Below are 17,710 nucleotides of genomic sequence, written 5' to 3'. Positions count from 1 at the left end.
AATAAAGTGTGCATGTAATAAAGGTGCAAGCAGATGCCACTTATGACGGCCACAGTGAACCAACTAGCCCGCCAGAACGTTTTATAACGAACGTTCACTTAATGCGAACGAGGGCGGCTTCCGTCAAAATATGTACTGGGGCCCTGGCACCGTGTCACAGATAAAACGAACACATGTGGGAGCGCCACTCGGTTATATGGAACGAGGGGGCGTCACAGTTCGCGTTCACAAATCGAATAACACCCGTTCGCCGCTGGCATGGAGACCGCAAAGTGTCTTCCAGCCTCCGAGACACCGCCACAGGAAGAATGTTTAAACGTTTTAGTTTTCAGGTTTTATACGTTTTAGCCTGTGTTTCAGTGAAGTGGACCTGCGACATAGAAAATTATTTAAACGCTTAAAAATTGGTGTTACTATATAATAGGACGAATATAATCTGGCGTTTTCAACACGCAATGGTTTTTAGACTTAAAGGTGATATAAGTTATCTACATTGCGCTGGCATGATATAATTTTTTCTTTCATTCATTCTCAAGAGTTCTGTATTGTGAGGGGATGCTTTTATCACTGAGGTGAAGATAACTGGCCGTTAACAAGCACGGCAACTGATGTAGAAAAAAAGTGGTAGGGTTTTAACATAAACCGAACAGGACACGCGAAAACACTTAAGGCAGCACTACCTCCAACGCAACCGCTTGCAAGATCTTCTCGTCAGCCGCTATCGGCAGCCGCACCCTGGGAGTGGGGGTTGGGGGGTAAGGGCGCCGGTTCCGGAGCATCTGTGCAAGACCTCCGCCACTTGCGTCAAAGGCCAAAAAAGTTTAAGCTTTGCTAGTGAAGTAGTGCTTTCGCTCTGAAATGATCTTCAGGATTTATGTCAGAGACGCATTGAACTAAATACAAATGTCGGAAGGGGAAACGGCCTGAATACTCTCTTTGGCTTCCACATGCACGCTCCTGGGTTCAGGTTTGTTCGTGTCTACGTCAGGGCTCGGGGACCGTTCCCTTGGGTTTTCGATGCGTGGAGTACGATCTAACCAGATCGCAGGTTTGCGTTCGTACAAATCCTACATTCACGCACGCTTGGCCACTTCCCTCTGCGATGCTGATTTTGTGACGCCGATTACCACAAGAGCGTCGAAGCTGCGTAGCGACATGCATGTGGAGCTCTTGTAGTCATGGAGGTGGTATACTGACACAGGGAAGTACAATAGCGGGCACTTCCACCATACTCAAGAAACAACCTTTTTGTTTGGGTAAAACTTCAAACGAAATTGAATTATCATTCCATAAAAAGCACACTAATTATAAAAAGCAAAAAGTATGCTGCTCACTTGGAGAGCAGTTCTTTACAGCATATTAAGTTTTTTTTCTTTTACATTGCTTTTAAATGCGTATATATCGGCCACTTGAACCTAGCTTCGTACGTGTTTTAACACCTTTTTTTTAAAGCGAAATTTATTGCCCCAGTGCATCCATGATGGGTGAAGGTGTGATGAATGATGTAGTAGAGATTAAATGAATGGAAAAAGGTTAGCTGATTTGATGAAGTCCAGTAGAGAACGATGGTACGGTCCCTGCGTCCAGGCAATGTATGAATAAGGGTTGCTTGGTGAAAGACCTGCTACCATCAGGTGCCGCATCCTGGTAGGCTTGAGAGCTGGGCAGTCCCACAGTAAGTGATGAATGTCGGCCTCAATGTCCTCGTGTTTACATACCGGACACCCTGGCCGAGGAAACAGTTCTCGGTACTCAGGCCACTTCCGAGTGATGGCTGGTGTGAGGGCAACCCCGACCCGGATCCTATTTACTTATACACTATCATCACGCTGGGTAAAACTGGGACACTCTGTTAGCGCGGCCATGATGACGTATGGAGCAAGTCTGCTGATATTGCCTTAATTTTTACATACTCTGACAGTATTCTTGTCTCGAAGTTTAGATCAAGTTGACTGAGTGTCTCGTGGGAAGCAGAAGCTTGAATGGTCCGTTACAGGAAAAGCTCACCTTTGACGGAGCCGGGATGCTAGGGTTTGCACCAGCGGCTTGCACCTGATGCCTCGCCGTAGCAAGGGTAATTGCGCCGACGGTCTTTTTCGAACTATGTCAGCGAACATCCTGCGCCAAAGGAAGCATAAGCGATCCGATATAGCGTTCTTAAACAGTGTTAAAGTAGAATGTGTACATCATGAGTTGAATGGACGACCCCGAAAAAGCGCAAAGCCGTTGTAAGCTTATAGCTCGAGATTTTCTGGCCGAACGCCAAAAGCATAGAACACGAGATAAATCACCACAGATATCAGAGGTTCGTCCAGTCGCATGCAAATATAATTTGGAAGTGCTGATAAACCGTGCCTCAATGCGGCTAATAGTGCAGCAAGAAATTTTTCATTAGGTATTTCGAAGGTCACGCAGAGGTAATGAAGACGACGTATTCGCCACTAAAATTAGCTCATCTGTGATGATTGAAACACAAAAAGCTAAGGCCAGTTTTCCGTTGCGCCTTGCGTTGATGCAAAATGCTAAAGCTATAACTGTCGAACGGCCAAGCTCTTTAAGGTCCTACCACAGCAGATGGAAACCAGTATCATTCGTGCACTAAGGCACTAAAGCAAGAATGGGAAACTACTATCCACCCTCCGCGGTGGCTCAGTGGTTAGGGCGCTCGACTATTGATCCGGAGTTCCCGGGTTCGAACCCGACCGCGGCGGCGGCGTTTTTATGGAGGAAAAACGCTAAGGCGCCCGTGTGCTGTGCGATGTCAGTGCACGTTAAAGATCCCCAGGTGGTCGAAATTATTCCGGAGCCCTCCACTACGGCACCTCTTTCTTCCTTTCTTCTCTCACTCCCTCCTTTATCCCTTCTCTAACGGCGCGGTTCAGGTGTCCAACGATATATGAGACAGATACTGCGCCATTTCCTTGCCCCAAAAACCAATTATTTAATTTTAAACTACTATCCTTCCAAAATATCCGCCCTCCTGCAACAGGTAGCACAGCTATGTGAGTCATAAGGGACACGTTTAACCATTAGCGGCAAAAATATTCTGAACAACGTCTTTACAGTTTACGATTGGTAGCAGCTCACATTTGGCAGCTAGGCGCTGAAAGCGCTAAGGAGACATGTCTACTTAGGGCAGGTAGTGACCGCAGATCCGTATCACGGGCGCGAAATAATTAGAAGAATAAGAACGGGGTGGAGCTCATAATGGCAGGTTCTCTGAGATTGTGAATGGCAGTTTACCATTATCACTCAGGAGAAATGTATACGGGGTGATTTTTTTAACCTTTACAATTTTTTTATTTTAAAAACTGTGAGAGATGCGTCGTTGAGGTGTGTTGAGCTGAACTGCCCAGCAAATTGGACATTATGTACCTCGTATAGGTCAGTAAATACACGAGTAACTAAAATTACCTAATAAACATAATTTTCATTTTAGGCGGTCAGTTTAGAGTGCAAAATTGAAGTGTTAACATCGAAGGTGGGCTGTGTTTCTAATATTTTTTTTTTGTCGGTAGTGTGGTGCGATATATCGAACGTCAAAGATACGCATTTGAAAGCTCGTTGAGTTGATTTTCCAGCATTGTATATTCTTAAATTGACGTTTCTCGCATTTCTTATGCATCAAATACAGGCGACAATTTAAGGTTTTCATTTGAAGCACCGTGTGTTGAAGGACAAAAGATGAGAAATCCAAGGGATGAAATTTCTATCGTGTGGTAAAGCTGTCTGGCGAAGGGAGTAGCCAGCCAGTTTTCAAGGCGGTGGATATATGTATGAAAATCAGCTTTTACACTTTTCTCTATATATATATATATATATATATATATATATATATATATATATATATATATATATATATATATGCTCAGTGAAAAGGTCACAACTGGTTCGGTTATCTAGGTTTATTCACCAACGGTTGCAGACGGTGGACCGTCCTTCATCAGGGTTAAGTCGAATGAATACACAGATGTGCGCATTTACGGTCCTAAATGCAGAGGGAGAGGAGGCACTTTCTCTCTCTGTGTGTCGGCGTCCACTTAGGGGAAAGGAGAATGGATGTGAAACATGTTAAAAAAAGTTAAAAAAGCTAGTTAAAATACAGAGGTGACAGACATGCAGCAGAGCTGAGAGGGTTGGATTTTCGCCGAGAAGACTTAAGCAAGAAAGGTTTCCTTCTGCGGAAGAGAAGTTCGAGCACAAGGGGAAAATAGCGAAAACACAGAATATATATATATATATATATATATATATATATATATATATATATATATATATATATATATATATATATATATATATATATATATATATATATATATATATATGTGTGTGTGTGTGTGTGTGTGTGTGTGTGTGTGTGTGTGTGGCTGGTTTACAGCGCTACTCTAAACCTTTTACAAATTTTTTTATAGCCAAGAAATGCAGACAAAATTCCGTACTCACGGAAACAGAGGCGTACAGAGTTGGCGACCAAGAACCGATGATGTGTCCTCGTCTATCATTCCCTGCAATGACAGAAAGAAGAAGCATTGGCGTTTGGGTGTAGTTTCATACAGGGTGATTATTAAATTCAACCTCTCCAAGGATGCAAGGAAGTTCAGATATCGGGCTACTATTTCCGCGCTGAAGTGTGACCAGGAAATTACGTTAACTTACTGCTGAAAATCACTAAAATACCAAAATACGCTGAAAATAATTCTTTGCACTAGCGAATTCACGACATTTGACGCGTTCATTCCGCCTGCTGCGAAGATTAAATCGAGTCTAACCTGGGCTCGAGAAGGCTTCTTGATGACCAAGTCTTGAAGCTGAGAGAGCAAGAAGCTTCCGATCACAGAAGCAGCTACAACGAAGCTCATTACAACAGCCGCTTCACGAGGCTGTCTCTCTGGCAGAGTTATGGACTGAAAAGAACCAAAATGGTGAGAATTACCAAGGTTGCATATCATTTTCACTTAATCAATTTGCGTGGTTCCTTTTAACAAAACTCAGAGATATGGCGGCATGATTCCACTCCAAACCAAGCTCGTACCAAGCTTATATTTGCCATGATTTAACTTGGACATCTTATTGTAGGCTTGCCATAATAAAGAGAAGCTTCATTCAAAAATAAAATATACTTGTGCCGTCCACATGTATATCACGCTGTATTTCTCCGTCTATATTGGTTACAATGCTTATATATAAGTATCGAAACAAATGCTCCAAGAAGTTCGTCGTGATGGGCAGCAGCTTTTTCGTTTAGTATTATTAATGGCAAGCTCCAGTGTGAAAAGATTTCATACGGTAGCTCAAACAACTCTTTATTAGCATAAGGGCTGTAATGCTGAAGGTTTTTGCTCTGTATACCCGCTGCCCCTGTAATGCGGGAATGACTCGAAGGGCTCAGTTTTATATGAATGAATAACATAAACCACCGCAGCCTACGCCTTCGCACAGGTGTTCTCTCCGTGGTGGTAGAGGAAATGGTTTCCCAGGCGCATCCTGCCCCGTAAAAGTGAGACGCATGTCTGCGAACTCCGATAGTGACGTCGGCACTTCAACTGAGCACGGCGCAGTGAACGAGCTACAGCCCAGGATGAGCACAGTGCCTCCAGCTGTGCCATTTTGATCACCGGCAATGTGCGATTAGTGGCGGCATGTGCGTGAAGCGTGATGGGGTCGTGTGTCAGAGTCTAACCGTACCTCTGAGCGTCGACTCATCAGCAAAAGGGTCTCGCTTGCAACGCACGCGAGCAGCTGTTATCCTTCAGTACAAGTGGGTGCTGGGCTGGCTGGTTAACAGTATTCTTTAAAGATGGTGACAGTAGACGTGGAGATAGTTTGGGTGCTGGTAACTTTGGTGTGTGTCATGTCGTCTTTTGTCTCCCTGTGGTTATCCTGTCCTTTTTCAGTTAATTAATTAATTAATTAATTTTTTATATGCCCTCAGGGCCCGAAGGCATTACAGAGGGGAGTGAAATGACATACATTTGGTAACATACGGTGCAGAAAGAAGAACAATCACTGGTGTAAGGCGCAAAAAATTAGCAAAAGAAAAAACAGTAAAGGCTAACAAGGCAAAGAAAGCAATTTTATGACAGAAAAAAAAGTCAGAACAACTGCAATGGAAGTTAACAGAATTTATAAAGACAGATTAGATATGCTAGTCTTATAAGTATTAAAGCCAGTAGTGTCGGCTACATAACTGGGTAGGTGGTTCCAACTCTCAGAAGCGCTGGGGACAAATGAATGAAAACAATGTTTAGTGTGACATGGAGGAACACCTACATTATGGCGATGATCAATGCAGCCTGAAACATAGGGGGAGTTAGTGGCCGGCTCTTTAGGACAGGATTGTTATGGTAGATGTTATGAAATAGGCACAGGCGAGAAATTAATGTGCGGTGTAGAAGCAGTGGTAACGATAAAGTACTGTTCATAGCAAAGTAACTGTCGTTCCACTCAGGCGGCAAAGAAGTGCGAATAAATTACGCCCGTCTGATTCTGAAACAGTTCACCCGAGCATTGGACAAACATTGCCTTCACCGGTCTCTGGCGACGTGAGGCCGCGCAACGGGTAAGAATACGCGCATGCGTACGAAGTGCGGTTTTCAGAGCTTGCTGCCGCTCCGGTTTGTCATTGAGCTCTTTACGGCCCTTTTTTCGGCGTTCATGTGACAGCGTGAAGGAGCTGGCCGGGTGTAATGGTGCGGACATGAGTAAACGGAGCACGCTATTCGGTTCCAATTGCAATCATGCCTTCCCTATCGGAAATGATGAAGCGGTTTACTGTGCATCAAAGCGCGCACTAGTATGCACTACCACCATGAACTTATCAAAGCTTTCAATTTCAATTAGGCAATGAGTGAAAAATAATAGAAGGAATAGATGCTCAATTTACTTTGTCTGTACTATCGCGATGGAAAGAAACGCGAACAGAGTGGAGACTTGGCACTCCGCTCTTCCGATTTCTTTTAATCACGCTTTTAATTAGGTGGCAGAAAAAAAAAGATGCTATAGTCGCCCGTGATGCATTCTAGGACGAATTTAACGTCTTTCCCTTCCCACCCAGGTAAAGGCGCGATCAAAAGAAATTCAAACACTGAAGCGTGAAGGCGCCGCGTTGATCGTGTTTCTTTCGATCATGGTAGTACCTGTACGTTGTACTCGAGGAGGCCTCATAGGGAAAGGAAATTGATGCTATATTATGTAGATGCATCCGGTTACGTCAAAGAGACCGGAAGCGGGCGGAGTGGGTGACGGATGACATCCTAGTCGAAATCAACAGGAAGATATGTGCTTGGGCAGGGCATGTAAGGCGAAGGCAAGACAACCGCTGGTCCTTGAGGATAACGGAGTGGATTCCAAGAGAAGGCAAGCGTAGCAGGGGGCTGCAGAAGGTTAGGTGGGCGGATGAGGCTAAGAAGTTTGCGGGGATAGGGTGGCCGCTGCTGGCAAAGGGCAGGGTTAGTTGGAGAGCCATGGGAGAGGACTTTGCCCTGCAGTGGGTGTAGTCAGGATGAGGATGAGGACGATGATGATGATGGTGGTGGTGGTCGTGGTTGGTGATGGTGGTGGTGGTGGTGGGGTTGGTTATGATGCATCCGGTTACGTCACAGGCCTACAAGTTTCGGTGGCCGAAAACGCTTCAAGGTGAATGAAAGCAGCAAGGAGGTCGTAACTTACTTCCTGTTCGCTGAGAGCAGTGAATTGCAGAAAGGCGTCCAGTACACACCCTGTGGAGAGCAGCCCCAGAAGAGCCACTGCGAAAGCCGATGTCGGAAGGCAACGCTGCCAGCGTCGCCACACGATTAAGGGCAATAGAACCTGTGATGTGAGCCCGGAAGGTGCGCATAGATGAATGTCTTTAATGTTTTAATGGCATCCTTGGCAAGCAAAAGGACTGCCTGTTGCCATGTTCTGTGGCGTCGGAAGTAATGCTAATGCTCAGGGTAGGTCACCAGCGGAGTTTGTGGCATCTTGTTGCCTTGTGAATATAGAAATAGCGCAGATTAAGGCAAGGAGTTTAAAGGTGTCCGGACACAAAATTTCGAACGGAAACAAACAATATCGCTTGTTTCAAGGATGTACGGATGCCTAGTAGCAAGTTTCAGTCGCAAGCGTTGATTGGAACGTAATTTATTATTATTTTGAATGTAGTCCGAACAGCAGCTGAGCATTTTCACCTGAATCGAGTGACGTCTAGGCTCACTTGCCCCAGTGATTGTGACGTCATCGGACCAGCAGTTGTTCACAGGAACAACCAGTAAGGGAGGGTATCGAACAGGGAACGTATTGAGCAGTTTTGGTATCACGAACTTGCTCACTTTTATCCCTGGTAAGTTTCCGGAACGGGGTTGCCACGTTGAAAATGTGAAATATTTTAAGTGGTTGCGAAACTAACCGGGCACATGTGAAGATGCGAATATATTGTCTAATGCTACTATTTTTCACTTCGTCTTCGTAAACTATGTAGCACATGCGACTGCAACGATTCAAACTTTGGCTATTTCTTTTTCGCAGAAGGTAACTGTTAGACTGGGCGAGTGGGAAAATCAGCCTGGAAGAGAATTCTATTAACCTCTGACACCTAGCATCTCCACATTAACAATGATACCAACAGAGACGAATTAATATGTTTCATCTACAGCGCAGAGAACAGTCAGACATTGCGGGATCTGGAATTCACGAACAGAAATGAACTGACTCAAGGCAAGGATTTTGTTAATTGAGGAAAAGCGTAGATTTTTTTTTTCGCTGTTCTCTGTACTTGAGAGGCTCACATAGAGTTAGAGAGAAGCCTTCGTTAGCGGTACAAGATTGAGGCCATGCAGAGTTGTCCAGAAGTGCTGAGAATAACAATATATTTTCTTTTCGCATAAAAAAAAAGTCCTTACTTTAAAGCTGGAAGTCATTTTATAGTCATTATATTCTTTTGAATTTTCATACCAGAAACTGAACAGATGTTACGTACAAGACAGATGGCCATGGCAAAGTCTGATCCCGCTTTCTGGAGCGTGACAGTACTGGTGACTTCACAGTTGTCGAGGCATACAGCGGTCAAACCACACTTAGCCAGGACCAAGCCACCAGAAACAAAGAGCAGCACCTGAGAAGAGGAACTACGTTTAAGTATTTCCATACTGTAAACAACGTGGGAAATCTTTCTTAGGAAAGGTCTAAACATAACAACAACAACAACAACAACAACAATAATAATAATAATAATAATAATAATAATAATAATAATAATAATAATAATAATAATAATAATAATAATAATAATAATAATAATAATAATAATAATAATAATAATAATATAGGTATTGGGGGAAAGAAAATGGCGCAGTATCTGTCTCATATATCGTTGGACACCTGAACCACGCCGTAAGGGAAGGGATAAAGGAGTGAGTGAAAGAAGAAAGGAAGAAAGAGGTGCCTTAGTGGAGGGCTCCGGAATAATTTCGACCACCTGGGGATCTTTAACGTGCACTGACATCGCACAGCACACGGGAGCCTTAGCGTTCTTCCTCCATAAAAACGCAGCCGCCGTGGTCGGGTTCGAACCCGGGAACTCCGGATCAGTACAACGGCTAAGAACCAGCTACGTGGGTGTACAGGCACCTCTCGCGGGCAACATGTGCTTTCGGGCATTGTTTTTTGCGCCAAGGTCTGCTTGCGGACGCAGGAGCTGTCTGTTATGCGTTTACGTACAGCTCAAACTCGGTCATTTGCGCTGCGAAAGTAGTTAAATACCAGGCCTCTGCTGTGTGGCTCACCGATGGGCCAGGCCTCGTAAGCAAGTTGTGCGGCCACGAATACCGTGGCTAACGATGAAGGTGCCGGGCAGCTCAGGAGGTTTCGCCGATACGGCCTAATTAAAGCACACGCATGCAAGCTGGGTATTGCCTTGTATTGATGGTTCGAAGGAGATTGTATATCGCCAATATGCCCTTACCAATATGCTCCTCTTAGATGGCGTTTCTCGAAGCGTAGAGGTGTGTTTTTAGGCGGAAAAGGCAGATAATCAGATATTATCTTGAAACATACTGCTACCCGTCGAGCAGTCGAAGGAAGGCTCTATACTCTAGCGGTTCTTATGAGAAATCAAGTGTATATTCAAGAGCGGTGACACAAGACCGAGCACGTACGGAGCGTCTTGTGGTAGATCCAACGGCATGTGATCGCTGGTAGATGAAACATGCATCGCAAGCCGCCGGTGCTCTGTATTTTATTCGGCAAATGCACGCGTGCAAATGAGCCGCGTATTAAGCGCTACAACGCTCCACTAAAAACGCCGCTGTAGTGGAGCCCACTGCTAGATTTCGCGTCTTATTTTTCTAACGTTCAATGCTGCCAGGCATGCTCGTCCGAAGCTGCCTGGACATAGCATTGCGAGTGACGCTGATTGAACTCGGTCCACAAACGAGCTGTATGTCATACGCGTCAACAAAAAGTAGCACTATAGAGGTCTATAATAAATCACTGGAAAGATTTTATTGCTGGAATTCTTTCAATTTCGAGGCGTCCCGAGCAACAGTAAAAAAAAAAGTGTATTATTTCTAATTTTCTCGTGTGAACAAAATGCAACTATAGAAGACACCAAAAATAAGTGAAAAAAGATTCGGTTTTGGTTTTATAAGGTTTAATGTCCCAAAGCGCTCAGGCTATGACTCAGTCTATGAGGAACACCGCAATGGTGGGCTCCGGATAACTTCAACCTGCGGTTCTTTATAGCGTGCACTGACATCGCACAGTACACAGGCCTGTAGGATTTCGCCTCCTTCGCAATGCGACCGCCGCGGCCGGGATCGAACCCGCGTCTTTCGGGCCAGCAGCCGAGCACCATAACCACGCAGACAATAAGTAAATAAGGGCTGAGTAGTTTTTCTGAGCCAACACTATAGCCCTGCTTAATGCGCGTCACTGCGAGAACGCCCCATGTCTATTTCAACTTGAAATAATCAATCAAAAGCCCTAGACAGCCTAAGTAACGGCCCGAGCCCGGCCCGGGTCCGGCCCATGCCCAGCGAAAGAGGACAATTTTCCGGCCCGGCCCTACCCGCGGGCACTGCTTTAGTCAAATGTATGAATAGTACCATGGAGTAGGCGCTTGTTCACTGTTAAACACACTCCAAATTTCGACGAATGCAACGGATGCGATGAACTCGCCCACGAGTTCATGTTAAACAGGATGCGATGAACTCGATTCAGCTCTTGTGGGGAGAATAGTAAGTGGAGCAAGTGGCGTGACAGATACATTAAGCAGCACATGTGCGTCCCATCTGTGCCAGCAGGTCACGGGCAGGGAACCCTACACCAAACCTCACCAGCTGCAGCCGTGAGCGCTAGATTCTACTCAGCGAAAACACGATGAGTGGAAACATCAGGTGAAAGCATAAAAAAAGCATAAAAGCGTAAAAAGTTTGCGTCAGGAGAAAGGTGTACGTTTCGGAAGGCGTAACAGCCACGTGCGAAAAAAAAAATTGGAGGAAACACTTACGCTTTACCTTAAGGGTATGACGCAATAGCGTAATTGGCTAATTCCCATATATGCAGAAAGTGATTCTCTTCTTTACATTCGGCCACCGCGGTGGCTGAGTGGTTACGGCGCTCGGCTGCTGGCCCGAAAGACGCGGATTCGATCCCTTAAATCCAACTAGTACGCGATATTCAACCGCAGGGGATTTTCTTTGCTCCACTAACAAACTGTTCTGCTATTAAACGCGCACCGTAGAATGAATGGTCCTCATAGCTATACCAGTGAATTGTTAGCTAGAGCTCACATTCCGTACAATCCTAGCCGCCGCGGTGGCTGAGTGGTTATAGCGCTCGGCTGCTGGCTCGAAAGACGCGGGTTCGATCCCGGCCGCGGCGGTGGAATTTCGATGGAGGCGAAATTCTAGAGGCCCGTGTACTGTGCGATGTCAGTGCACGTTAAAGAACCCCAGGTGGTCGAAATTTCCGGAGCCCTTCACTACGGCGTCCCTCATAGCCTGAGTCGCTTTGGGACGTTAAACCCCCCATAAACCAAACCATCTTCTTTACATTCATTGCTCTTCGATGTGGTTTGGGATGAGGGAAAAGTGCTAATTGGTGAGTACTGCGGGCTGTGCGATGTCAGTGCACGTTAAAGATCCCCAGGTGGTCGAAATTATTCCGGAGCCCTCCACTACGGACCTATTTGTTCCTCTCTTCTTTCACTCCCTCCTTTATCCCTTCCCTTACGGCGCGGTTCAGGTGTCCAACGGTATATGAGACAGATACTGCGCCATTTCCTTTCCACCAAAAACCAATTATTATTATTATTATTATTATTATTATTATTATTATTATTATTATTATTATTATTATTATTATTATTATTATTATTATTACTGCTACAATGAGAGTGCTGTAACAGGCTCGTTGCCCTCGAGCCTACCCTTACTGTACTCGCCCTACATACCACTTCACTCAGAGGCCCGTACCTTGAAGGCATCAAAGGTTTCGTGGATTAATTATGAGGTTTGTTATATCCTATCGCTACTGTTTTCTTAAGCGCCTGTTTCGATACACAAGATCTGATCGGACAAGTACAATAAGCCTCGCGACGTTTATCATTTTCCCGTGATTTTCATCAGCCTGTTTTCATCCTGCCCATGGTATATGGGGAGCGCGAAAACGGTACAAGGGACAAAGAAAGACGGACAACACAGGTATCATGGATCATCGTTACCGACTCGCCCAAGTTTCCACCCTTGCGAAATACGTTTCATCCTGCCCACGTAAATTACCAGCAGGGTTATATAAGCAGCATTGTTAAGTGACGGAATACAATCACATTTTTTGCCGATGAGGCTTCTCTCGCTGTCGCTGAAAAAGAGCAAAGTCAGATGGGAGAAGCCGAGTGCTGCATGGGCTCACCACGTGGGCGGCGTCCAGTAGAGTCCAGTATCGTTCGCCGATGAGCGCTGGGTAGTTGTTGCGAGCTGTCTGAGCGGGCCCGAACAACGCCAGGATGGCGAGAGGTGTGCACTTGAGGAGCAGGGCAGCGATCTCGGCGGGGCGAAGCACGTCCATCATCTGCGAAACACAGCGGACAACAACAAAAAAAACTGGCAGCGGCTTAATTTAGATAACACTGGAATTCAGCGAAAATCAAGCACGCTTGTGAAGCGTCCGAGGCTCGTCCATGGCAGCTCCGCTACACGCTCGCGACAGCCGTTCTATATATACCCACACGACCACGTGGCTATGACGTGGTATCACATGGTCTTACGGCACTCCCATCGGATGTCATCACGTGACTTCACATCACCCCATCGGATGTTCTTAGGGTCAAAGGTCAACCCAAAGGTCGAGCAATGTCAACGGTCAACTAAAGGTCATGGGTCAAGATCAGTGGTCAAGGGTTCGACACCATAACTGTACCACATATGGTCATACACGGCTAGCGTGGTTGGCCTGAAGGTCGTTCAAGGTCATTCTCCGGCATACGCGGCGGCTGCTTTACCTATAGCGTAGTGAAGCTCTTTTCACTTAAGAAAAAAATAGAAGACTGATCATGAGGGAAACCATCTGACTTCTCGGTGGACACGTCTACCGCGCCGTAATGGAAGGGATGCGGATGGGAGTGAAAGAAAGAAAGAAAGAAAGAAAGAAAGAAAGAAAGAAAGAAAGAAAGAAAGAAAGAAAGAAAGAAAGAAAGAAAGAAAGAGAAAAGAGGCGCCGTAGTGGAGGGCTCCGGAAGGATAACAGCCACCGGGGGATATTTGACGTGAACTGTCATTGCATAGCACACAGGGTTTGTTTCCATTCGTGGTCCAACGAAAAGCTGCCCATGAGGCCGCGATTTGAACCTGATCCACGGACTCAGCAACTGAACAAGAAAGCTGCGCTTGAAAATGAGCGAAAGAATGAAATAGAGGCAGAGAATAACAGGGATTGCGGGGATGTTAATCACAACTATGTTTTGTCTAGAAAAAGACGGAAAACAAAAAAAAACCTTCAAGTTTCGCAGCTTTCACCAAGCATGTCGCTTCTGTTGACTCTTTTATCTCGTATTCACCCACGCTTGTATGCTGTTGTCCTTTATTTTTAACATCATGATTACTTTATTTTCCTTGTATTTTTAGCCCGAGCGTTGATACCTATTGCACTGTTAATTACCTGCTCCCTGTTAATGCCGAAAGAATTTTTAATTTTGTTTCTCTATCATATAATATTTTATGTTCTGTATTGAATCTGTTAAATCCAAAGTTGCTTCTGCCAATGCCAAGTATAGCTTTATATATGTATCTACACGCATTATTGGTCAAAGGGGCACAGGCCCCGTCAAGCTGTGTCTTCAGCTTTTTGACTGTGCTCCTGACCTCTGGAATGATGACGAATGAAAAAAAATTGAATTGAATTGAATTAAATACTCTGCAGGCTGCGAAAGGTAGCAGAGGATTAAAAGAGAGAACCACAAATACGAAAGACGAGCGGAGAACATTTAAGGGCAATACTGTGCATCCGCGTTATTTTTTAACCGAATTTTCAAGGAAAGTTTTATCTCCTTATGAATTCAAAGGGACAAGCGTGCCCAGTACTACTTCCCATATTACACCCAAAAATACGAAACCACGCATAAGTGGCGTTTATTTATTTAAAAAGACCGTTATACCAGCCTGCTTCTTCAAAGTGGAACTTATCGCGGCGGTTTCTAAAATCTTCAGCATGGTCATGCGCTCCTCGTTGAGACCCTTGCTGCTAACAAGATGGCTTTGGAGAAGCGGTGTAGCTAAGCGCGCTTTCACGGCAGCTTTTTGTAAGCTGGCCGCACCGTCATCGTGTTCATCAGGTTGCTGGACTTCGAGCAGTGCTTGCATGTCATGTACAGGTGCCCACAAAAGTGTTCGGAACACAAAAATTACAACAAACCTCATTTTTTGTGCAGTTTCAGCATGCATCCACGAAGGGACGGTCCTCCGTTAACATCCCGATGAATTTTGTAGCGAGAGCTACACTACGCTACCTCTTCGACCCTTCAGCGTGGCACCACTCGAGCTCCGTGGCGTCGCCATTGGTCGGGTGGTTGCCCACTTGATTGATCACGTGGTGCTGCCGTTGGTCACGTGGGTTGGTCACGTGGTGCGGAGCAGCTGCTGCTGTCTGCGGCGCGGCGTGACAGCTGCAACAGCTGTGCGCATGCGCCGTGTCAAGTCGGACGAAGATGAAGAAGGAACGCCCAGCGAAACGGAGCGGCGAAAGACTGGCGTTGCATTTCCACTGAGCTAGTTCCACTCGGCCAGACGTAGCTATCGCGTCACTCCAGGTTTAACCAGAGCTAAGTCACCGCCATTTTTTTTAATGCCTGACTGTGCTTCTACATAGCGAGAAAATTCAGGATTTTAGTGATTTCGGTGTTCCGAAAACTTCTGTGGGGACCTGTACAATGGCTACGCCAGCGTATTGCTTTGCGATGTATGCGTCATCATCCGCCCAAGGAAGTGAATCTTCAATTACTTCAGTTCCGGACAACAGTGCATTAACGACTCATTGCTGTAAATCCAAGTGCGTCTGAACACGTGGGTATTCGACTGCGTCCTCCGTCGTTCCCGACTTCGTAAATCCTGCCAAACGGAAGCAAGTCGTGACGCATTCAATCGTCATTTCCATTCAAGCGGCACTGATCATTTCCACGGCAGCGTACGAAGAGACCATAAAGGGGGAATAGGCATCTGGCCTATCAGTTGCTGTCAGCACGCGCTGTGACGCGCCGCCATTAGGACACTTTGAGCGCGTGAATGATGTCCATGCTCATTGGCTGGTCTTTCGTGTCTCATTCGATTTTAAGAGAGAGAGGAAAACATTTATTGAAATCTCAATGAGATTAGCGGTGGGCCGTCGTCTTCATCGTTGACGTCTGGCCTCTTCGCAAGGTCGGGCCCCTATTCCAGGGCTCCGCTGAGTCTTGCTGCTTCGCATGCGTGCTGCACAAGGGCCCTTTGGGCTGTCAGCTCGCTGCTGGTGAGCAGACCCTCTCATTGCTCCGCACTCGGGGTTTTGAGTTTGTGGATTGCATAATTGCGTTTGCACTCCCATGTAATGTGGTATAGCGTGGGGGTTGCCCCGCACCACGGGCATGTGTCCCTGAATTGTGTAGGCTACATTTTGTGTAGAATTTATAGGTTGAAGAACGTTCCTGTTTGCAGTCTCCGCCAGTTCACTGCTTCTTGTTGTGTTAATGAGTTGTGTGGCGGAGGGTACTTGAGCCTCTGTCCTCTGTAGCAATTTAGCAGCTCCGCATATACTGGCTTCACTATGGTAGGGTTCACTAGGGACTCCAACAGCTCAGCTCGGAACGTGATCTCGCAAACTATAATCTGTCCACCCTTGAGTTTCCCTCTATCCCCGTGTGTGCCGGGATCCAGAGTATCTTGTGGGTTACTTTTTGGCTAGGGGGTCCTGTTTCGAGGAGGACTCTTAGGGCCGCCTTGCAGACTCTACCTTGCGCGTAGTTCCTCCATGTGGATATTATCAGTGATTATCAGTGATTATCAGTGATTTGTTTCTCCAATAGCCTTCGGCCACCGCTAGTGCAACGGCGACTTCCTCCCCCCCTGCTACCGTGTGGCCCCGTAGGGTTGCGGTGGTAAAAGAGTACGGGTACCGGATTCTAAGAATGCAGCAAGTGATGCTCCGCGCAGTAGTCGAACAGGAGCACGAGCTTACTATTTCACCTCGAACAGCAGTAAGAGTTGCACTTGGCAAAAATTCCAGCGTTACGTATGTGCAGCCTTAACGAATGAAGCGTTCACCTTGCGAAAGCGCCACCCACCCCTAACCCGTCAACTCCACCCTCCACAAGGTCTCCACCCGTTAGAAGTCCACACAACAACTGAACTAAAAAGACTGGAGCGGACACTTAAGCTCTGCCTTTAGGATATGACGCGATAGCGTTAGCGCCCATATATGTGAAGCCTCGTATGTGAAGCCTCGGCTTAGAGTAATAAAATTCATTAGATTAGAAGTATCAAAGTGACCACAGCTTTGTTGCCTCAGGTTTCATGATCGTCCCGCGAATTTTTTATCGCCATGTAGGGGTCGAACTCAAAAAGCAACCGAGCGAAAAGATATCCATCTTCCTTCCTAATTTATGCCTAGTGGCACAGTTATAGAATAAAAGAAGTAACGGTCCTCCTTACAAGCGGCAGCCGCCAGTCACTGCCATTCATGCTCCTGCGCAGAACGAAAGTAACTTATCTTGCTTGCTACTTGTATCTTGCTGATAACAGAGGCCAAGCCTAAGCGCAGATACCAAGTCTAAGCAATTAACAGGAGACACAGCAGCTATCGAACCAAGGCGCATAGCGGGCTTAACAACTTGCCCCTTGGTGACAAGAACTTAGTGTGAAGGTAGCTTACCTGTGACGCGGTGGATTCGGGGCGTGGAAGGAAGCCTACTCTACGTGCAGTGTCCGCACCGCTCTGACAGTCGAAGCCGCTGAAAATGGCGGAGAATAAATCGAGAGAGACCAAAGGATGCGTAGCTTCTGCAATGATTCAACGTTCGAGTGTTCGCACCCACTGGGGTTCAAGGCTTTCCGGAGCAAAACGGGTGCGATCGAAAAATAATCAGGCTAAAAAAAATTGCATATATATGTACATGAAAGAAGGAGCTATACGCACAACGAAACTGACTAGCGCAGCTGCGCAGTCCTACACGTGCCGCGTAGCAGCCTGGCTCAAACACAACTAT

General features: G+C 46.1%; 1 protein-coding gene across 1 annotated transcript in view; it reads right to left on the bottom strand.

The window, feature by feature from the left end:
- The window catches only part of LOC144100964 (ATP-binding cassette sub-family C member 2-like), a 58,467-nt gene extending 41,021 nt beyond the window's left edge, over positions 1-17,446 (bottom strand). The window contains exons 1-7 of the mRNA XM_077633905.1: positions 17,377-17,446; positions 12,892-13,050; positions 8,960-9,094; positions 7,672-7,812; positions 4,773-4,907; positions 4,447-4,508; positions 2,008-2,118 (exon numbers count right to left, since the gene is read on the bottom strand). Coding sequence (XP_077490031.1) covers positions 2,008-2,118; positions 4,447-4,508; positions 4,773-4,907; positions 7,672-7,812; positions 8,960-9,094; positions 12,892-13,050 — 743 coding nt within the window. The 5' untranslated portion in view covers positions 17,377-17,446. The remainder of the gene's footprint in view (positions 1-2,007; positions 2,119-4,446; positions 4,509-4,772; positions 4,908-7,671; positions 7,813-8,959; positions 9,095-12,891; positions 13,051-17,376) is intronic.
- Between the last annotated feature and the right edge of the window lie 264 nt (positions 17,447-17,710).

The sequence above is a fragment of the Amblyomma americanum genome, chromosome 8, assembly GCF_052857255.1.
Source record: "Amblyomma americanum isolate KBUSLIRL-KWMA chromosome 8, ASM5285725v1, whole genome shotgun sequence".
In the NCBI taxonomy this organism is placed as follows: Eukaryota; Metazoa; Arthropoda; class Arachnida; order Ixodida; family Ixodidae; genus Amblyomma; species Amblyomma americanum.
This window is presented reverse-complemented; position numbering and strand designations above follow the sequence as displayed.